The following is a 23,097-nucleotide window of genomic DNA, read 5'->3' on the forward strand; positions in this document are numbered from 1 at the left end:
TACCTTAGGAAGAAAAGGGGGGAAGGGTGAGTTTTGCCTTCCTGCAGCCCCGGATCACTACCCGGCGGCTCAGGGCCTTGCATGTTTAATGGCCCTCCCTCTTCAGGCTTGAAATATCTTGCAGCATGAAACTGAGAGGTGGGACTTGGAAGCGGAGATTTATCGACCTGTTAAAACCGGAGATGGATCTTTATGCAGGGAAAAGAAAGTGGCAGGTGCCACTTGGGGACACAGACCCACCAAATTCTTGGAGCCTTTCAAAAGGTGTATAAAGTTGAAGGAAGCCAAGGGTTTTATTTGGTTCCAAATGATCAGATCTATGATCATTATCAAGAGGTTCCAGCACAGGAGGAGGAAATGAGCTGAGATTTCGCTACAAATCCAAATAAACTCTCTCCCTCTTTCCCTTTCCCCCAACCATTTCAAGGTTTTTACATGCAACTCCTCCACTGCCCAAGGAGCTTACAACCTGAGAAGCTACCATTTACCTTAGTTTCTCCACCCCCCACCCTTTTCGGTTTGTTTTATCATTTCATATACATTAGCTCAGTCAACAGAGCACAAAAGTCTTAATCTGAGGGTCCTGGGTTTGACTCTCACTGTCCCTTCCAACTCTGCCATTCTATGGCAATCTTGTTTCAGCCTCACAACAGCCCTGTGAGGTATGCTGGGGGGTGGGGGGGCTAAGGCCATCATAGAGCGTCATGGCTGAGAGAGGCCACATCCATGCAAAACACTTACAAGGCAGCACCCTCTAAATCAGGGATGTGGGACTGCAGCCCTGGGGGGCCAAATCCAGCCCCCCCCCTTGCTTGGATGGATGCAGCAGAGAGGGAAACAACAGCCTTGTAGTAAAAAGGCAAAACGCACATTTGTTGCTGTGCCCACTTTTGCACGTGGCCCTGGAAGGCCACCCCGCACGGAATGTGGCCCTCAGACCACAGGTTCCTCACCCCACAGCTACCATCTTTCACTCAAGTGACTTAAGTCGGGTTAAAAAGTACGCAGGCTTTAAAAGTTCACAAGGGCTGGGCTATTTGGAAAGCAGGTTTTTCCTTCTGAAAATGTATTCAGCCACTAAGCCAACCTGTTCCATCTGCACCAGAAATGCTGCTCCCTTCACATTTCACCTAGCAAAGCACCCTACAAAGCCTGAAAGCTTACATACTTTTGCTCCAACCTAAGTTTCTAAAAAATGAATAATAACTACTTTACATATGGTTTTTATCTGCCAACTAAGGTCTGCAATTAGCCCATGGTGGAAAACTCCAGACACCAGCTTAAAAAAATAAAATTTTAAATCTGGCTTTGGCACCCAAGAACCATGGACGCTGATAGAACATGAAGGTGGTCTTTCCCATCCCTCAATTTAGCTAGTCTTAAGCTACAAAGCAAGGGACGCGCGTGGCGCTGTGGGTTAAACCACAGAGCCTAATACTTGCCAATCAGAAGGTTGGCGGTTCAAATCCCTACGAGAGCTCCCGTTGCTTGGTCCCTGCTCCTGCCAACCTAGCAGTTCAAAGCACGTCAAAGTGCAAGTAGATAAATAGGTACCACTCCAGCGGGAAGGTAAACGGCGTTTCCATGCGCTGCTCTGGTTCGCCAGAAGTGGCTTAGTCATGCTGGCCACATGACCCGGAAGGTGTACACCGGCTCCCTCGGCCAATAAAGCGAGATGAGCGCCGCAACCCCAGAGTCGGCCATGACTGGACCTAATGGTCAGGGGTCCCTTGACCTTTTAAGCTACAAAGCAAGGAGCATAGGTCTGCTCAAAGGCCAGAATATTTACATATCATCTCCTAACACTGAGTTATAAACCACAGCTTCCTGCTCTGCTGCTGCACCACATCCATGTGGATCAACAGCATGGGAGCACATTGCAGAAAATGATTGTGGCAGGAGGACGTTTAATCCAGGCTGCGCCAACCTGGTGCCCTCCAGACGTTTTGAAGTGCAGCTCCCAAGCAGCCCAGAAAAGCACCCTGGCCTTGTGTAGCAGGCATAAGTCCATCTCCTAGAACCTGCAGGTCAAAACACCCAATGCAACTGGGCAGGTGCTTCTCCCTGTGAGCTCCAAAGTTCCTCGCTGCAACAGACACCATCTCAAGACCAGCTGGGGAATGCAGGAAGCCGCCTTGGCCCACCTGGCTCAGTGCTCCAGGGTTTCAGGCAGGGTTGCTCTCTTGCTGAGCCACGGGGAGAGGAGGCGGCTGGGGTCCTTAAGTCCAGAGGGTCAGTTTGCCACTGTGGGAACCAGCAGCCAGGAACACTACTCTCCAGTTAAAACCACTTTACTGACATCTGATCTGATCCCAGGCACAATTCAAAGTGCTGCTGATGACCAGTAAATTTATGGCCTGAACCTGCCCGGGTGCAAAGATCCTCAGGGGAGCACCTTCTCTCAGTCCCCTCAGCACCAGATGCTGGCGGGGATGCGAGAGCAAGCCTTTTCTACAGCTGCTCCCAGAAGGAGGGATTCCCTCCCAAGAGAGGCCAGACGGGCTCCCTCTTTTGTGTCTTCCTGGAACAGGCCTCTGGAAAGGGAGGTGCAGGCAGCGCTGACCACTGGGCAGCTGTCAGGGCAAACTGCTGGCTCTAAACGGGGTCTGGTGTATTACAACTGTTGGTTTTTTAAACTAGTTTTTTTCACTACTTTGTATTTTATAACGCTAAGAATGTACTGGCCACGGGCCAATAACGTTGCTGACATTGTGTGTATCTGAAGAAGTGTGCATGCACACGAAAGCTCATACCAAGAACTAACTTAGTTGGTCTTTAAGGTGCTACTGGAAGGAATTTTTTTTGTTGCTGACATTGCGTGGGTAATTAGACCCTTGGAAGGAGAGCCATGCTCTGCAGGAACCTGGAGAAGGGCTTTTAGTGTGGCTGCCCCTGTTCTATGGAAAAGCTTCCCTGCCCGCTGACACCTCCTGGAAATGTTCTGACAGGCTTCCCCAGCTGGGTAAAGGGGTCTTCATCACTTGTCAGGGCACCAGTCTTGTTTTTAAAGGTACTGGTTGTTTTTATGCTTTTAACTGTTTGTCATTATCTTATGGGTAAATCGCCTTGAGACAATGGCATAGAAGGCGATTAATAAATGCCACTAATAATAAATAATAACAATGGTGCTGTTTTTAAACGTTGGAAGCCACCTTGAATGGCAATTTGGGGGAAAGGAAGGGATATAAATAAATTAAATACAAAGACCAGTTGCATCTGACACAGCTCCCCTTATATCCATTCACAGGCACGCCTCTCTGCCCCACCTAAGAGACGGGCAGCTTCGGCCCCTTTAAGACCCTCGCCTAAGTTTCTGCCCTTAATTCGCCAGATGCCTCCGACCTCGGATTACGAGATGCTCTTTGGCTGAACAGCTTCTTTGTAAGAGACACTAAAGGGAGCTCTTCTGCTCCTGCTCAGCCAGAGAGAAGGAGGTTAGTGCGCTCATCCATCCCTGGTCATGTGAAAGGAACGAGATCAGCTTAAAAGGGATGGGGGGGGGCAGAGAGAGAGACAGCCTCACTGCAATTTAACTCTTGCACAGCCTCTGCCTCTTCAGACCCAGAATTACTGCGTGCAGCCCAATCCATCAGGCACTATGCCGAGACTGCACTTTTTTAAAAAATAGGGGGTGGGGGAATAAGCACATTTACTGTAAGCTCCTTTCATGGAAAGACAAGGGCCAGCTGGAAGGTGAGCTGTATTGCAAGGGGATGGGGAGATAATGTTTGCTGCATTTGTTTGTGCCTCTCACAACACAGCCAAGCAAACTCCTACTTCTCAGAGCTTGTTCTTTCTCAAAAGATTCTGGATTAAAGGATGGGCATGATCTTAGCAGGAAATTAGCCCCTGATGTGGGCACAACAAACAAAAATGCAGGTTCTGAAAAGCCTCCACCTCCTCCAGCAAAATGGGATTTCTCTTAATCTACAAACTAAATGAGTAAATAGAGGGACATCAAGAAGATCATCTCCCTGCTGGGTCAAACCCACTGAGTCCAACACTGAGTCGTGTTCGCAGGACTTGCCAGCCAGGTGCCCCCAAGCTCTGCCTCTACCTCCCCGCCCCCTCCCCACCATCATGGCAGACTGCCCCTGCACATGGAGGTTTGCTTCTCAGCATTTTATCTAAGGTTCCAAAGACAGAATTGCTTTGGTGGACCAGACCAGCAACCAGCTGCAAGCCAGGCAAAAGCCTTTTGCCCACCCACCCCCTCTGCTCACAGGAGGCTCAGGTAGTTCCACAGCAGGGGTGGCAAACGCGTGGCCCTCCAGAGGCTGCGGAAGCATCAGCTCCAGCCAATGTGCCCAAGTCAGGGGCAGTGGGCATTCAGGAGCACAGCAGCATGCAAGTTTGCGAAGCGTTCAATAATTTAATTTTAAAAAGGGGGGTCCAGCTACACTGCAGCCCCCCCCCCCCGTTACACATCTCTGCGAAGGAGGCCAACAGTCTACTTGTCAACCCTCCACTCCGTTCAAAAAAATATTGTATTATTCAAGACAGCAGATTTCCTTTCGCTACCAAAAAACCCCTCCATTTACATATAATGCCAAGAATTCCAAACAGTAGCCTAAAAAGAAAATCCATGTACTGCTGAGGTGGGTTGGTTGAGATCTCCCTTGTTCTCCATCCCATAGCTGCCATGAGGATGTGTCAGCAACATTAAAAGCACCCCTGCACTCCTTTAGAAATTAAAAACCACAGGTACATGCCCACCTCCTGCTCCTGCCCCAAGGAGGACCAAGGGGGGTGAGGCACGTGGGCAGACCACCCTCTCCACACAGATCACAGACTTGCAGAGCTGGAAGGTACATCCAACCCCCCCCCCCCACACACACACGTTCCTAGGGTGGGGGGCAGGTGATTTCCAACACACACAAGGCTTGCCAGGTAATCAAAGAAAACACCACTCTCTTGTCAGTTCTGAGAGAACTTCACTACGTTTCACCGGCCTAAGCAGAAGCAATTCTGCCACTCATTCCAATGTTATGGGGGAGGGGAGCAGATTAATCATCCAAAGGAAAGATTTCCAGCCCTTTGCCCCATAGCAGGCAAGAAGAGGCCACCTGGGTAGTAGCCAAAGGGCAGAGCGAAAAAGGCTCTTCCAGGCAGGCAAGGAGATTCCCACCGCCCCTGGGCCAAAGCACCCTTTTCCGGCGCCCCCAGAGGCACCTGCAGCGCAGCCAGCAAGTTCACCCCCCGGCTAGCAGGAGCAGCAGGCTGCCCCCCAAGGCGGATGGGACGGCAGTAAGGAGTTATTGCGGGGCTGGGGGGCCACAGGCGCCCTTTGGCTGGGGTGACCTTGGGCCCTTCACATTTCTTAGCTCGGCCCACCTGGCAGGGCTGTCGCGAGCACCGAAAAGATGCGTGTCAACTAATAGGCAGCTTGGTGGCAAAAACAGAAGACGACCAAACGCTCAGAGTGGCTAACAAAAGGCGCGAGGGAAAAGCGCGGCGCCCCTGCCCGCCCCGGGAAGGATGGGCCAGCGGCAGCCGCCTCCTCCTCTCTCCCGCCCCGAGGCCGGAGCCCCCTCGCCCCGCGGCCCTTACCCGGCAAGCGCCGCCGCCGCCGCGCTCCTCCTCTTCAGGCCGCCCCCGGCGGGAGCAGCCGGCGCGTCCGGGGAGCCATGGAGCCGCGGCGGGGAGAGAAGGAGGTCCTGGCCGGAGAGGAGCGCGCGAGGCGGAGGTCCAGGGCGGCCGAGTCGGCGCGGGGTCAGGCGACGCGCAGCAGCAGCCGCCGCCGCAGGCGCCGCGGGCCGGGCCGCCGCCCCCGGGCATGGGCCGCCGCCTCACGGGCAGCGAGGGCCGCGCCGCGGCACGGCGGGCCGGGGGAGCCAGCCGCCCGCCGCGCTCCTCTCCCGCCGGGGCCGCGCGCCGCCCGGACGAGGCGACATGGAGGGCGGGCGGCGGCAGCTCCCTTTGTGTGCGCCCCGACCCTCCCAGGCGACGCCGGGGCGCAGGAAGGGCGCCGCGCCCCAACAGGCGGCCAAGGGCGCTCCCAGGCGACGCCGGCAGGCTTCTCCCACTCCGGCGCCCAGGAAGGCGAGCGGCGCCCCAGCTGCCCCGGCGCGGAGCGAACGGAGGACAAGGCGGCGGCGGCGGCGGCGGCGGCTTGGCGTTCCCTGGAAGCGGCGAGGGCGCGGCGGCGGCGCGGCTGCAAAGCCCAAATCCGGTTTTCGGCGAGGCTAGGCGGCAGCCGGGTCCTGGCGGCTCCGCATCCCCGGAGGCGGCTCCACGACCCGGGCCTCCGGCTGGCGGCGGCTGCTTCCTGGCCCGCTCCGTCCGCGGCGGCGGCTCCGGCGACACTGAGCGCAGCCGAGCCGGGCGCAGGCGGCCAGGCGCGGCGGGGCGCGCGCGCTCCTCCCCGGCGCAAGGCGCACGCGGCTCGGCCCCGCCCCCGTCTCCCCGGCAGCCGTTGCCCCGGCGACGCCACGAAGCGTCTCTCGCGCTGGCTCCGCCCCCGCCGGCAAGGCACGTGGCTCTTGCGCGGGAAATTCGAGCGCGGGACCCGCCGGGGCGGAAGGCGCCTCCCCGGCCGGGACTCCGCGCGGGAGACATTTCCACGCTGCTTGGTTGACTTTTGTTTAAAAAAAGAACCCTCAAAAAAAGATAAAGCAAGGAGAGGCTTTGGAATGTTAAAACAGCAACTGCAAACTAAAAACTCACATCTTCCTTCTAAACACTATGTGTGTGTGTATAATTTTCTGTTTTATAATTTAGAATACTCATTTAAGGAACCTTAAAATATCAATGACTTCTTCTCTTTCCATGGTTCATTTTGCATATTATAAATCTCTGCATATTTTACATAAACTAAACCATTCAGCATTCCATTATTACATCCATCAAGACTTATTTACACTCTTGAATTTATCTTAATACTGGCAACGTTTTCAAGTGTACACAATTTCCCTCCATATCAGCAATAAACATTTTCCAATCTCCTTTAAACGTATGTTCTTCTTGTTCCCTTATACTATATGTTAGGTCCGCAAGCTGCGCATATTCCATCAGTTTAAGTTGCCATTCTTTAGTTGGGACCTCGCTCATTTTCCATTTTTGTGCTAACAAAACACGGGCTGCAGTAGTCACATACATAAATAACCTTTTTTGACATCTGGGAATTTCCATCTGAATTATACCCAACAAAAAGGACTCGGGTGTGTGGTGTTGTTGTTTTTTTTGGAAAAGTACTTTAAAACATTTTTTCAATTCATTATGAATTATTTCCCAATACTCTTTTACCCTCTTACAGGTCGAACACATATGAAAGAATGTTCTCTCAACCTCATTGCATCTCCAGCACTTATCTGATTCCGTCTTATACATCTTAGCAAGCCTATTCGCAGTTAAATACCATCTGTAAATCATTTTCAAGTTGTTCTTCAAAGAATAACATGCTGTAAACATCAGATCACTCTTCCAAAGTTTTCCCCAGAGATTAAAATCTATATTATGTCCTATATCTATTGTCCAAACTGTCATAGAGGCTTTGACAAGCTCGTCTTTTGATTTATTTATTTATTTATTTATTTATTTAATTTCTATAACGCTTTATATTTTTAAGAAAAATCTCAAAGCTGTTTACAGCATATTAAAACAAAAAAACATAAATAAAACAATCTGAAGAAAGTCAAATATATATACAGTCAAAGCGACATAACAGAAGAAAATATTACAGTGGAACCTTGAGTTGCGGACGTAATCTGTCCCGGAGGCACGTCCACAACTCAAAGCGTTTGCATCCAGAAAAGTGGCGTCTGCGCACGCGGTGCAATTTAGTGCTTCTGCACATGTGCTTGCGGCGAAACCCAGAAGCAACCGTTCCGGTATTTCCGGGTTGCCGCAGGACGCAACTTGAAAAGACGTAACCTGAAGCGGACGCAACATGCGGTATGACTGTATCTTAAAGATTTCAAAATAAAACATTACAAAGGAGGTCAACTACAGAATACATATTTAACATAGAAGGCTGGGTGAGTCTGGGCCCCACCCCCTAGGCCAGGTGGAAAGGGCCTTGCAGGGAGCATTTTAGATTGTACGTTTTAGATAAAAGTTTTTCTTTGTTTTGTAGAAGTTCTTTTGCAAATTGTGAGCTTTGGTCTGAAAAACTATTTTTCCTGTCTATTTTAAACATTTCATGCAACATGATATTGTAACCAGTCTGTAACATGGCTCCTTACACTGTCCATTGATTTCAGTTTAGGTTCCCTCTCTGTAAAGTGCAGCAATTCCCTGTCTATCCATATTGACTCTCTTAATTGTAATAGCCTCAATAGGAGATAGCCATAAAGGTGTTTTCCTTTCCAGCAGATTTTTATATTTCTCCCAAACTCTATACAAATTCTTCCTTAGAATATGATTCATAAAACTTTTATAAATTTTCACCTTCCCATTCCAGAGATATGCATGCCAGCTGAATTTTAAAAAATGACCTTCTAAGTCTGCATTGGTATGCGGGTGGCGCTGTGGGTAAAAGCCTCAGCGCCTAGGGCTTGCCGATCGAAAGGTCGGCAGTTCGAATCCCCGTGGCGGGGTGCGCTCCCGTCGTTCGGTCCCAGCGCCTGCCAACCTAGCAGTTCGAAAGCACCCTCGGGTGCAAGTAGATAAATAGGGACAGCTTACTAGCGGGAAGGTAAACGGCGTTTCCGTGTGCGGCTCTGGCTCGCCACAGCAGCGATGTCATGCTGGCCACGTGACCCGGAAGTGTCTCCGGACAGCGCTGGCCCCTGGCCTCTTGAGTGAGATGGGCGCACAACCCCAGAGTCTGTCAAGACTGGCCTGTACGGGCAGGGGTACCTTTACCTTTTTAAGTCTGCATTATCCAATGTAATCCATGCTTTTAACCAACACAGGCAGGCTGCATCATAGTACATTTGCAGGTCTGGCAGGGCAAAGCCTCCTCTTTCTTTTATATCTATCATAATTTTATGTTTAATTCTTGGCTTTCCCCCCTGCCAGATGAATTTAGAAATATCCTCCTTCCATTCTTTGAAGTAGCCTGAATTATTTACCATTTAAATTGATTGGAATAAAAACAGCATCCTGGGTAGTAGATTCATTTTGATAGCTGAGATTCTGCCAAATAGGGAAGAGCTTCACTCTCTCCCAAATCTAAAATCTAAATCTAATTGGAGATCTAAACACCTTTTTAACACCATTGCTTTTAATTGAGCCTGACATGTCATTAGGGATGGCTGCAATGCAGAAGACTGGGCAGATTTGCAGATGAGAAGGCTGCCCGTCTGCAGCTCTTAGCCACCTGCTCTGCCTCTGTGGCCTGAGGCAGCAATGCTTCTGAGTTCCAGCTCCTGCCAGTCACAAGCGAGGAGAATCCATGTTGCGCTCAGGTTCTGCTTGTAGGCTCCGCAGGCATCTGGCTGACCACTGTTAGAAGAGGATGCTGGAATCTTTTTCAGAGTGGTTCTTTCTGACTGAATGATTCTTATTTTGGCTGCATTGTGAATTTCATCCAGTTTCACATGTGCTCAATCACAAGTCCATTTTTTGTAGATTAAAAAAAAAACACCTCGTAAATTCCACACACATTTTTTTCATTTTGAAAAATTAATCCCTAAAAATCTGCATTCTGTATGCAGAAAAATACTACATTTCCCAATAAAATACATGTATTTTGCACACAATCTAGAAACTAAAACTGCATCACAAAATTCTCATCCAATCGTTTGCTGTCCTTCAATCTGCATGTAAATCTGGGACCAGTGAATGAGGCTGAGTTACTTTAAAATGTGGATGGAACAAATTTCACTTTCATCCCTAGTAAGCAAATATGTATATTTACTTTATTGTAGGTATGGGATCACAGGAAGCTGCTGTATACGAGTCAGATGATGTGTCTTTGTACAGTAGTTCAGTATTGGCTACACTGATTGGCAGCAGCTCTCCAGATTTTCAGACAGGGCATCATTTCCAAACCCTACGTAGAGAAAATGTTGCAGGCTAGATTTGGAACCTTCTGCATGCCAAGCTGGTGCTTTCTGTCCCCACCATCCGTGCACAAATCTTCCTTGCACAGAGTTGATCCATCTAGCCAAATGGTGTCTGCTCTGACTGGCAGCACCGCTTTAAAGTGCCAGGCAGAGGTCTTACGCATCACACAGCATACATGAACTTTCAAAAAGTTTCAACAAAGTACCTCACCTAAGACTCCTAAGTAAGCTTAGGTAAAGGGACCCCTGACCGTTAGGTCCAGTCACAAACGACTCTGGGGTTGCGGCGCTCATCTCGCTTTATTGGCTGAGGGAGCCGGTGTACAGCTTCCGGGTTATGTGACCAGCATGACTAAGCCGCTTCTGGCGAACCAGAGCAATGCATGGAAACGCCATTTACCTTCCCGCCCGAGCGATACCTATTTATCTACTTGCACTTTGACGTGCTTTCGAACTGCTAGGTTGGCAGGAGCAGGGACCGAGCAACGGGAGCTCACCCTGTTGCGGGGATTTGAACTGCTGACCTTCTGATCGGTGAGCCCTAGGCTCTGTGGTTTAGACCACAGAGCCACCCACGTCCCTTATTATAAGTAAGCTTAGCAGTCAATAAATAACAGAAGAGGTCCTCTTGTGGATCAGGAATTGGCTAAACATCAGGGAACAGGAAGTAGGAATAAATGAACAGCTCTCTGAAAGGGGAGAGATAGAAAGTGGAGTCTCCCAAGGACTGGCATCTCTTGAATCATAAAACTGTAGAGTTGGAAGGGATCCCGAGGGTCATCTAGTCCAACTCTCTGCAATTCATGAGTCACAGCTGAACAATCCCTGACAGATGGCCATCCAGCCCCTGCTTGAAAACCTGCAAGGAAGGAGAGTCCATCACCCTCCAAAGGAGCCCGTTCCACTGTTAAACAGCTCTTACCACCAGAAAGTTCTTCCTGATACTGAGTCAGAATCTCCTTTCTAATCCTGTGAATCCATTGGCTCAGATCTTACCTTCTGGAGCAGCAGAAAGTTGTCTCCATCTTCCATGTGGCAGACCTTTATATATTGGAAGATGTTAACTTGTCCATAAATGATCTAGAGTTAGGAGTGAGTAGTGAGGTGGCCACGTTTGCTGAAGATAGTAGATTGTTCAGGGTTGTTAAAATAAAAAGGGATTGTTAAGAGCTCCAAAGGCACAATTTAGAGATAAAATTGCAAGTCCAATTCAAAGGAAACAACTGTAAAATGACACATGATGAGACCCTGAGACCTCAGAGTATAGGAAGGTATATAAATTCAATAAATGATGATGATGTGGGGGGCAAAAAAATTTCTTAATTTCTTATACTCAAGGGGTCTGAACTGCCGGTGACAGACAAGGAGTGATACCTTAGGGTCACAGCAGAGAGCTCAGTGAAGATGATGAACCAGTGCGCAGCAGCCACGAATAATAATACTACTACTACTAATAATAATATATAAAAAAAAATTATACCCCGCCCATCTGGCTGAGTTTCCCCAGCCACTCTGGGCGGCTCCCAATCAAGTGTTAAAAACAATACAGCATTAAAAGGAAGGGGGCAAATGGCAGGTGAGGAATCTCTAGGAAAGGAACAGAAAACAAAGCTGCCGGTATCCTAATGCCATTATGCAAATCCATGGTGCGACTGCATTTGCAATACAACATGAATATTGTCGAGCGGGAAAGGGGCAACCAAGCTGGCTGAGGAGGATGCAGCAGCTGATTTATGATTTATTGCCCAAAACCGCTGGAGGGGAGAGTGCTTTTTAAGCTCAGGGCCTGCTTGGGGGTGGCCCCTGTGAGAACAAGATGCTGCACTGGGGAGGCGGGAACTGGCCTGATCCAGCAGGCTCTTCTTATTCTCTTATCCCCGGATAGCCTGGAATTGACTCTGTGACCTTCTGCACACCAAGCATGTGATCTGCCCCATAGCTATAGAGGACAGTTACTTACTTATAGGCCACTTAATATAGAAAATATCTCTAAGAGGTGTGCAGCAAATTAAAACAACATAAATATAAAAAACCCAACACTAAAAGTATCAAGGCAAAGACAAATCAATACAATCCTAATAAATAGATACTGCTAGCGGTCCTATCCCTGAGTACTGATGGCAGTCCCACCCCCCTTCTAATGCGCTTTCTCGCGCAGCCCCCATCAGCCTCCTGGCTCCCACCCGGGGCCCAGACTAATTCACAGGTGGTCCCCAAATCTCCCACAACCTGATCACCTCCCCCTCATGTCACCCTTTCCACTCCCTCTGGGTCCCCTGCCAGTCCCTCAGACTGTTCACGGGACAGTCACAGGCAAGCACAACCTGTTCCCTCCGGCCGGGGCCCTCTTTGCTTTTGGCAAAGGCTTCCCCTCTAGGCTTCTGTCAATCCTTCCCCCCCACCCCACCCGTCTCCCTCCTGATGCAGTTGGAAAACGGAGAGTGGAGGCCTCTTCCCCAAACACGCCACCCCACACATCTGCCTCCATCACTCTCCAGCTTTACTGCCTTTCTTACCAAGCAGGAAAGATATAAAATAAAATAAACCCCCGCATCCTTTGTGGATGCAAAAACAGGCCACTTCTTGGCGTTCAAAATGTCAGCCTTTTTTCATTTCAAATGGCTTTCAGCGGTCTGCAGGACGGAGCGATTTCCTGGGAATTAAAACCAGGGGGGGGGGGGTGGTTTCAATGCATTCAAAGCCCTATCAGCTTCTGCTCCCTTTTGTACAAAGTTATTGACTTATCAAGGTTAAAATACATTCAGTGCAGTCCAAGGAAAGAAGGAGAACTCGGCATTACGCTGTCATCCAGAGATCTGTTTTCATGGCAACAGGCCTCCTTTTCTGCACATTAAACGGTTGAGTTGTGCAAAGTTCAGACATTACATAAACAGAGAGGTACCAACAACAACAAAAATCAATGGGTGCCTACGCATGGAACAGGGAGATAGCATTGATTTGCTCGGCCATCAATACGTGGGGATCATTGCTTCTTACCCTCTGCAAAACCCTCCCCATATTGGCAGAGAAGACAATAGGCTGAAGGACGTGCCAAGAGGAACCACATCCCTGCATCGCAACCTGCCCTTCCAGCACTCAGGTTTTAATTAATAGCAGTTCCTCACCCAGAACAGCAGCTGGGAAGGATTCAGCAGCCTCATGATATTTTAACCATTTCATCCACAACCCCAGCCATCTCCATGCTTACAAGCTAAAGAAGCACAAAAAGAAAGGGAGAGGAGTGGGTGGCTTGCTCTTTATAAAGCCTTAAAGACTACAAAACCCATGGTGCAATGCAATGACCTACAAATGTTAAAGAACACCATAGGCCTTGCACTGAAACGAGAACTATCAGTACTGACAAAATAAAGGCAATACAAAACAAAAATAGTTAGCCCCAGATTTGGAAAGGCAGCCAAATTTTCTGGAGAAATCTACCGAAATTCTGGTTACAGTCTGTGCAGCTCCGCACACTGTCAAAATTTGTTCAGGGCAGAGAACCTTTGCTTGCATCGCCCTCTAAAATGCTGTGTATACTGAGCCTGCTAGTTCTTGCCTAAGGAAGAGTGACCAGTTGACAGTTTTTGCAGAATAAAGTGCACCGCAGGATAAATGTGTAGGCCACATGCAGTTGCAGTATTTTTACATCAGTGCTGAATTTAGGATCAGTTCCCACATGCAGGGATGTCAAGGTCAAGAGGTCAGCTGCTTATTTGCTGTGTTGATCCCCCCCCCCCCCCCGCAATTTATTTATAGTCTCCAAGAGTTATTCAGCCACAACAAATCTCTTACAGTCAAATCCTGGCATAGGAGACAGTCTGTGCTTTCTGTATAGCCACCTCTAGTCCACAGGAAGTCATTCAGGGATGTGGGGTTTGGGGGGATGGACAGCTGAGGTTGCAGGAGACGGGTCCACCAGTAAGGCTTTGGATGAGGACTTTGGTCATCTAATCCAACCCTCTGCAATGCAAAAAAATGAATGTGCCGTGTCATATTAGAAGCAAAAAAACCCCTGTTTTGATGAATTGGAAGAGCCGCAAAAAGATCCCATTGAGCACATGGATTGACAATATGGACAGACTAGTTACATACAAACGAATTGCATATTGACGCAAATTAAGAATGGATAAATATGAAGAAATTTGGAAGGAACACTTAAGCGATAAGGCGGAAAGAGGTGGGAAGTAGGGGGAGAAGAGGTGGGGAAATATTGTTAAAAGGGTGTAGTTATAGGTATATCAGTGTATCCAAATCTGAATTGTTAAATTGTATTATTAGTGTTATTGTGGTTTTTGTTGTATGGGTTTTTTGCGGTTGATGTCTGTATTGAAAAAACAATTAAATAAAATTTTAAAAAACAAGCCCTCTGCAATGCAGGCATCACAGCAGGTGGCCACCTAACCTCTGCTTAAAAGCCTCCAGCGAAGGAGGGTCTGCCACCTCCCAACAAAGTCTGTTACCCTGTCAAACTGCACCCAGTTCTGATCCCAATCCTCCCAGTAGTCCCACCGCAGCATCTCTCTCTTCTCTTCATTTCCCTTCCGCACATTAGGAGGCTAAAAGCAGCCTGCTGGAAGTGCCTTTATTCTGGTTTTATTCCTCCGGGAACAGCCTTTGGGAAGAGGGGGGTGGAAGCCTAGAAAAGAGAGGAGGCGAAAGAGCCCGGCGTCAATCCAAGCTGGCTGTGGCTCTTGGCTGTGGCTCGTCACGCGCCTTTTGATGCCACCAGAGATACAGGATGACTGGCGGGCGATGGCGGCTTATCTCGCTGGCATGCATTTCATATCCTGTGCAGGCCCTGTCATAAGGGGCTCTTTGTTATTGCCAGGTCTCTCCTGAGCAAGATGCAATGCCAGAGGAAGGAGGCAAGGAAGGCAGAGCAAGGGGCCGCCAGGGCGGAGGGAGGAGGCCTGCTGCCGCCCTGCCTGCAAGATGGAGCTCAGAGACGGCAAAGGGAGGACTGGGTGGGTGGCCCATGGGGGTGTGCAGGGGGGGGGGGAGAGGGAGAGGGAGGGGGAGGTCTCTGCAGGGAGTGTGGGCAGCCCAGCCCAGAGGCAGCTCTGGAGTGGGAATCATGGAATGCAGGGACGGCCTCCCATCAGATGTCAAGGAGATAAAGAACTACAGTTGTACCTCGGAAGTCAAACAGAATCCGTTCCGGAAGTCCGTTCAACTTCCAAAACGTTCGACTTCCAAAGCGCGTCTTTGGATTGGCTGCAGGAAGCCAATCTGAAGTTGCGGAGCCCCATCGGACGTTCAGCTTCCAAAAGAACATTCAAGACCCACAACACTCACTTCCAGTTTTTGATCGTTCGGGAGCCGGAATGTTTGACTCCCAAGGTGTTCGGGAGCCGAGGTACAACTATACGCAGCTTTCAGAAGACATCTGAAGGCAGCCCTATATCATGAGTTTTTAATGTTTGGTGTTTTATTATGTTTTTATACATGCTAGAAGCTGCTCAGAGTGGCTGGGGAAGCCCAGTCAGATGGGCGGGGTGTAAATAATAAAATTACTGGATCAGGACTCCTGATCCTTTTAGATTTGTCAGCAGCCTTTGACATGGTCAATCATGATCTTCTGGACCATCGCCTCGCAGACGTGGGGATACAGGGCATAGCCCGTAAATGGCTGTGCTTTTTTATCTCTGGTCGGGGACAGAGGGTGGCACTAGGGAGGGAGATGTTGTCGTGCCACTCCTTGGTGTGTGGAGTGCCGCAGGGCGCAATTCTCTCCCCGATGCTTTTTAACATCTTTATGCGCCCCCTTGCCCAGATTATCCGGAGTTTTGGGCTGGGCTGTCACCAATATGCTGATGACACTCAGCTCTACCTGCTGATGGATGGCCACACCGAATCGGCCCCGAACACACTGACCAGATGCTTGGAAGCTGTGGCTGGATGGTTTCGTGGGAGCCGATTGAAACTAAATCCTTCGAAGACAGAGGTCCTATGGCTAGGTCGGGATGGCATGGGGATGAGGGACCAACTCCATTCTCTTGCGGGGGCCCAATTAGTGCCATTGCCTTCCATTAAGAGTTTGGGTGTAATCCTTGACACCTCCATTTCCATGGAGGCGCAAGTTACAGCAACAGCCAAGGCGACATTTTTCCACCTTTGCCACATCAAGCAGTTGGTCCCTTACCTTTCCCGCCCCGACCTGGCCACAGTGATCCATGCGACGGTCATCTCCAGGCTTGACTACTGTAATTCGCTCTACGCGGGGCTGCCCTTGAAGCTGTCCCAGAAACTCCAGCGGGTGCAGAATGCTGCAGCGAGGCTCCTCACGGGGTCCCTGCCATGGGAGCATATTCACCCAGTGCTATACCAGCTGCACTGGCTCCCGGTGGAGTACAGGGTCAGGTTCAAGGTGCTGCTTTTGACCTTTAAAGCCCTTCACGGCCTAGGACCCTCGTACCTACAGGACCGCCTCTCCTGGTATGCCCCACGGAGAGCCTCAAGGTCCATAAATAGCAACACCCTAGTGGTCCTGGGCCCTAAGGAAGTTAGATTGGCTTCAACCAGAGCCAGGGCCTTTTCAACTCTGGCTCCAGCCTGGTGGAACGCTCTGCCTCATGAGACCAGGGCCCTGATTTCTTTCCGCAGGGCCTGTAAGACAGAGTTGTTCCGCCTGGCCTTTGGCTTGGAGCCAATTTGATTCCCTCCCTCCCACTCTTTCTTTTTTCTTTTCCTTCTCCTCCTGCAATGAGGCTACATTTTAATATTTTAATGTTCCATTATTTTAATGTTGTATTTTATTTTTGTTTTTAAGTTGTAATCATTCATCTTGTTTTTATTATTGCTTGTAAGCCGCTCTGAGCCCGGCCTTGGCTGGGGAGGGCGGGGTATAAATAAAAAATTATTATTATTATTATTATTATTATTATTATTATTACTGTTGTTGTTGTTATTATTATTACAGATAAAGAATCCCTGACAGATGGCCATCCAACCTCTGCTTAAAACCTCCAAGGAAGGAGAGTTGACCACCTCCCGTTCCACTGTCAGAATCTCCTCTCTTGTAACTTGAATCGTTTAGTTTGGATCCTACCTTCCGGAGCAGGAGAAAACAAGCTTGCTCCCTCTTCCAGGTGACAGCGATATTGGAAGATGGCAATCATATCTCCTCTCAGCCTCCTCTTTCCCAGGCTAAACTTAGCCCACTCCTTGGTTGCACACCTTCCGGCTTGTCAACGTCCTCCTTAAGTGGTGGTGCCGAGCTGGACGCAGGACTGGCAGGCAGGGCTGGCATCAGCGCCTCTTGGGGCCCTGTGAGGAAGCACAGCCAACCCCTGCTCTGGGCCCCCTCTCACCCACCTCTGCCCCAGCCTAGTTCTCTGAGCAGCACCTGCTGCACCACCTGTTCAGTGAATCTAGCTAAGACTTCAATTGCTCTCTACCCCAATCCTGAAAAAAACATATTATGAGAAATGTAAATAGGCATAGCTGTCGTTCCCCCTTTTTAAAGGGAAATTCCCTTATTCCGAATAGGATTCCTTGCAAGAAAAGGGAAAAGTTGACAGCTATGTAAATAGGGGCCCCTGGTCACCTGCACCCGGTCACTGCTGCTGCTTCTCACCTCACACAGGTAAGCCCACCGCAGCCCATCAAGTGAGTTCACCTGCTTTGCATGCAGGCGGTCCCAAGTCCCATCCTTGGCCTCTCCAGGTAGGTCTAGGAACAGACCCCTGCCTATAACCCTGGAGGGCAGCTGCCAGTCAGTGCAGGCAGCACTGGTTTAGGTGGACCAGTGGTGTGACTCAGTAGAAGGCAGATTTCCATATCACCCCTGTGGGTGCAGAGGGCACAAGCCAAACCTGGAGCAGGCACCACTCCCTCAAGATGAGGCTGGGTGTCCATCCTGATGTGGATTCTGTGGGTCAACTCCCCTCCAAACTGGAAAACATAAATAACGGGAGGGGAAAGGGCAGGGTCTCTGTTCCCAGCTGCCCCCTTAGCCTCAGGAGCCTGGATGAGGGAGGCCTTTAACCAGCAGACTAAACAAGGAAAAGGAGGGAAAAGGCAGGAACGTATCTATTTATAAAATGTGTACATCTGCTTTTCACCAAGATGTGGCCCCCAAACAAGACACCATTTAAAAGAAGACGTCAGTTTAAGGCAGTGCAAGAGGTGCAGGAACTCATCATGAACGCCTCCCTTGTTGTCAGAATGGCAATGCCGTCCACCTGAGAGGGGCCAGAACTGTGTTCCAGCGAGAAAACAGCCCTGGTTAAAGGACAAATCTGTGGCAGAGCAGCACCTTCCAAGAGAAACTGTCCTAAAACTCCTGAGGGGGCTGGTCAACTCCACCTGCTGCACTGAAACCAACCAAGAGCCTGAAAGACAAGCAGATTTTGGGTGGTAGAAGGTTCGGGGGGCATCTGAGAAAGTGGTACTCCAGGCCACGGATTTTGCCATAACACTCTGTGGGGGCTTTTTTGGTAATAAACCCCCCACTCTCAAGGCAGGCCCCACGTTTACGTTTCAGCAGGACCCCTGCCCAAGATCTTGGAGGGATCCTTCTCAGCAAAGGAAGAGGAGACCATTGTCCCCATTCTCAGGATGACACTGGGGGTGGGGAGGCTTTGTCCTCCCAGCCCGTATGAAGCCATCTTCCCCCATAGCAGTTACACAAATAGATCACAGCCTGGCTCTTTGCCAGCCCATTTTCTCATTATTAATGATAATTATGGTTCTGCTCTACATAAGAGTCCCTCTAGGCAAGGGAGTAATTGCCCTTTAAGAGTGGGGGGTGGGGTTCAGTCTAGCAGAAGGACCTATCAGAAGTGATGTGGCCCAGAGGCCAGGCGGGGGGGGGGGGAGAGGCTGGGTGGCCCCACAGAAGACAGGGACCCCCTTGCCCTGGTAAAGTCAAGAATACTGATTTTGGAACAAAGATGGCATGGATACGATCTCTCCCCCCCCCCCGCCCCGCCCAAAAAAAGAGCTGCCACGTCCAGCAATTCTTTTGCCAGGGGCTGAAACAGCTTGAAGGAAGGAAGTTGGACCTTCCTTTGCTTCTGAGCACAGGCTGTGAGGAACGGGAGCCACCTTCCCACAAGTGTTTTACCAAAGTGCATGGAGCTTTTTGCATTAAGGAAGCATGTCTTGTTAAAATAAAATGGGGAAAATTCAACATTGACTTTTTCTAATTTGCAATCTCCTCAGTCACCCAGCAGCATCACACCAGCCCCCCCCCCCCGATGAAACTCCCGTGTCTCTTTCTCTCTTGTTCTATGCTGCAATTCTAGAAAAGGAATGTCTGTATAAAATAAAAAACCAGAGAGCAATCTCCAGCTCACCCAACTTGCTGTCTTTCCTGCATCTCAGAAGAAATGGGGGGGGGGGGGATCTGCAACCACGCAGATATGGGGAAGGTCCTCCTAGGACCCCAATGGACTGTTGCTGAAGTCATAGTATTGCTCTATTCTGCCTTGGTCAGACCACACCTGGACTACTGTGTCCCATTCTGGGTGCCGCAATTTAAGAAGGATATTGACAAGCTGGAACATGTGCAGAGGAGGGTGACCAAGATGATCAAGGGTCTGGAAGCCAAGCCTCATGAAGAATGGTTGAAGGAGCTGGGGATGTTTGCCCTGGAGAAGAGAAGATTGAGAGGTGATATGAGCTGGGGCTTTGGACTTTTGAATTTTAGGGGTGCCCTGTGCAAGGCCAAAACCCAGCACACATACCCCAGCCCCTTGCCTTCTGTGTGTGCACTACGTCATATTTGCAACACCTGTGGCACCCTCTTCTGCTCAGCGTCCCGTGCGGGGGAACGGTTGCACTGCCCTAAATCCACCTCTGATATGAGAGCCATCTTCACATACCTGAAGGCATGGGCAGCTACCCCCCCCTAAATAAAAATAAATAAAAATACATAGCAAACTGAGGTCCCCTCCCAATAAAAAGCCTGCCCCCCAAAAAGGCTTGCCCCCCAACAAAAATCCTGGCTGCGCCCATGTCCAAAGGGCTGCCACATGGAGGGCGGAGCCAGCTTGTTTCTGCTCCTCCAGAGCGTAGAACCCAAACCAATGGCTTCAAATTACAAGAAGGGCAATTCTTTTTTTTTTTAAATCATATTTATTGAAATTTTCAGAAAGTAAAGATAAGACAAAAACAGAATGCATTTAAAACCCTATTTTCATTATCCACTTTCTGGGACTCCCCCCCTCCCCCATCCCTGCCATATTCCCCATTCATATCGTTAGCTCAACAAGCTCTCCCTCCTAATTTAAACTTAGTTTGTTTAGCCCAATATTCAAATTTAAGCTTATACAGTCCTCATCATTACCCTTGATAAAAAGCAAAAATTCTCTCCCCAAGGTCCCCCCCATTTTCCTTCCACGAATTCCCTTTTTTTTTTAAATAAAAACACCCAACAAAATATATAAAGAAAAACAATATAAAGCTATAAAAAGATAAAAAGTATATAGAAAAAAGAATTCAAAAAATAGTTGCAAGCCTTTGGATTCTAGTTCTCCCCCCCCCCCCCTTCCCCGGTTTGAGTTCCCCCTGTCCACCAATCTATGTTGTCTGCCTGGAATTCTTAAATCCATAATCAGATTTTCCCCCCAGTCCCTTGCCAGTTTTTTTTTTTTTAAGTTTAAAGTTATTTTTATAGTATTTAACTTCAAATCTCCAATCTTTGGTCTTTAAGGCTCCATCCATTGTTCTTTCCATGTTGTAGTCCAGTTTCATCTTGTTCCGCTGCTAGAACGTTCTAATTCAGAAATTTAGTAACTCTACAGGGGATTTTGTTATTCAGGAACAAAAACTTGCGTTCAGTCCCTTCCTTTCTTCAATAGAGAATTCTATTGTCTCCTTTAATGTAAACACCCCTGTAGACATAATACTGTTTCAGTTTTGCAGCTTTCCCAGAAGATAACCAGTCCTGTAAAATTCCGAAGGTATTTTTCCACTTACGACCATCTTTGTAATGTCCCGAAACTCCTCTAGGGGGATTGTTATAACTTTGTTTCTTCTAGTCCAAAAGTCTAGTTGTTGTTCCATATTTTCGCCATTTTGTATCCAAATCTTAGCAAATTGTAACAAATTTAACCAGCAAAGTCCTCAAAACAGAGTCCTCTTTAAATTTTTCCGGCTTTGACAGCTACTTTGACAGCTGTCAAAGTCTCCGTCTCTTTTCACCAGGCTCTCTCTCCAATCGCCCCGGTTCCCAGGGGGGGGGGGTTACGTTTTCCTTCTCCCTCCACTCTTCTCCTCCAGCACAGTTTCTTGTAGTTTCCCATCGTGAAATTCTTGGTTTTTATCAAAAATACAGTTCTTTCGTGACCTTGGTTGCCCGGTCCTTGTTTTAGAATGTTTACAGTAGGGAGGGGGACTGACTTCCTTTTTGGATCCCCCCCCCGCTCGTACCAAATCCGAAAAAAAATCCTTTTTTTCTCCTTTTAAACCCGGTTTTCCAAATTACTCACGGGTTGTTGTTAAAAGTCCGAATTCTCAATGGAAGAAGTCAGCGCTCTCCGCCGGATGGCATGCGGCTTCGCTCGGCAGGGCTAGCAGAGAACTCAAAGCACCGCGCCTCTCCCCGGCACCCGATCCGTAGCCTTTAAAAAGGCTCCTTCACGAGTCGGGAGGGCGCTTGCGGTGCCAGCCGAGTCACCATGTCCACGGCCTCCGTGGCCGTGGGTTTTAAGGGTCCCCGCGTCGCCGGCGCGGTAAGACCCAGCCCCTGCCGAGCAGGCTCCCTCCGGAGCTCGGAGGGAGTCCGCCATTCGGCGATGGCGCCAACCCGGAAGTCCACAAGAAGGGCAATTCTGACTAAACATCAGGCAGGGCAGGAAGAGCTGCTTGAGAGTGAGATGGGCCGCCTTGGAAGGTGGTGGACTCTCCTTCCTTGGAGGCTTTTCGGCAGAGGTTGGGTGGTCACTTGTGAGAGATTCTTTAGCTGGGATTCCTGCACTGCAGAGGGTAGGACTAGATCAGGGGTTGGCAACCTGCGGCCCATAGGCCGCAAGCCGCCCACGGGGGTAGTTTAACCGGCCCCTAAGCCACCCCCAAACAGAGCCGCCCGCTCAGCGAGTCCCCGCGTGCTGCCCGGGGACTCGCTTTGGCAGTGCTGAAAATCGCGTCTGCGCATGCCCAGACGCCGGAAATTTTGTGTATGCGCACGATCTGGCCCACGGAGAGATCTCCGCGGGACCTGACCAGCCCAGGCAGGTAAAACCTTGCTGACCCCTGAACTAGATGAACCTCAGGGTCCCTTCCAGCTCTCCAGTTCCATGATTCTGTGCATGCTGCGTTTCCACGTCTTCTCTGTCAGCGCCCAGCAACCATTGGAGTAGAAGGCGGCAGGAGAATGGCTGCATGTGATGGGAAGACGCCAGCCGTTGTTTTGCTGCATGTGACTCGGGAGAGCTGATTACCTTTCAGCCCCATAGTGCAGTGAATTCAGTATTGGATCAGGACCAAAGCAGCTCTGGTTCAAAATAATAATAATAATAATAATAATAATAATAAATTTTATTTATATCCCGCCCTCCCCAGCCTTAGCCGGGCTCAGGGCAGCTAACAACAATAAAACAGTACAAAAGTACAGCATAAACAACACTCTAAAATCATTCATTCTAAAATTAATTAATTTTAATCTGGGCATCTTTCAGCAGAACACTAAAAACAGAATAAAACTTCAAACATTAAAAACTTCCCTAAACAGGGCTGCCTTCAGATGTCTTCTAAAAGTCAGGTTGTTGTTTATTTCCTTGACATCTGATGCGAGTGCATTCCAAAGGGCAGGTGCCACTACCGAAAAGGCCCACTGCCTGGTTCCCCTAACCTCATTTCTTGCAGTGAGGGAACTGCCAGAAGGCCCTAGGAGCTGGACCTCAGCGTCCGGGCAGAACGATGGGGGTGAAGACGCTCCTTCAGGTATATTGAGCCGAGGCCGTTTAGGGCTTAAAAGTCAACACCAACACTTTGAATTGTGCTCGGAAACGTACTGGGAGCCAATGTAGGTCTTTCAGGACCGGTGTTATCTTCTTCTTTGGTGATCACTTGTAGCCGAGGAAGATTGTCTTCCATAAACACAGTTTTAATAATGAGTCCATAAGTGACTGTGGAGTCCAATTCTGGACCCACACGTCCTTCCACAGTGGGGACATTGGTTTCCAAGCGGGAGTTGATCACG

At 49.4% G+C, this 23,097-nt stretch overlaps 2 protein-coding genes across 3 annotated transcripts in view; one reads left to right on the forward strand and one right to left on the reverse strand.

The window, feature by feature from the left end:
- FAM222A (family with sequence similarity 222 member A) overlaps nt 1-5,686 on the reverse strand; it is an 84,945-nt gene extending 79,259 nt beyond the window's left edge. Inside the window, exon 1 of one of the 2 annotated variants that reach the window (XM_028703499.2) lies at nt 5,551-5,686. The gene's annotated coding sequence lies outside the window, so the exon portion shown is untranslated. The remainder of the gene's footprint in view (nt 1-5,550) is intronic. The other variant, XM_077917700.1, reaches the window with a different exon arrangement.
- Nucleotides 5,687-5,776: 90 nt separating this feature from the next.
- On the forward strand, nt 5,777-6,951 carry LOC144325179 (uncharacterized). The gene has a single exon (XM_077917701.1). The coding sequence runs from the start codon at nt 5,777-5,779 to the stop codon at nt 6,575-6,577; it is 801 nt and encodes a 266-aa protein (XP_077773827.1). The 3' UTR covers nt 6,578-6,951.
- The last annotated feature ends 16,146 nt before the right edge of the window (nt 6,952-23,097 follow it).

Source organism: Podarcis muralis, chromosome 13 (genome assembly GCF_964188315.1).
Source record: "Podarcis muralis chromosome 13, rPodMur119.hap1.1, whole genome shotgun sequence".
Taxonomy (NCBI): Eukaryota; Metazoa; Chordata; class Lepidosauria; order Squamata; family Lacertidae; genus Podarcis; species Podarcis muralis.

Excerpts from the sequence above, each read along its gene's own strand:
- LOC144325179 (XM_077917701.1), top strand. The coding sequence starts at position 5,777 with ATGGGCCGCCGCCTCACGGGCAGCGAGGGCCGCGCCGCGGCACGGCGG.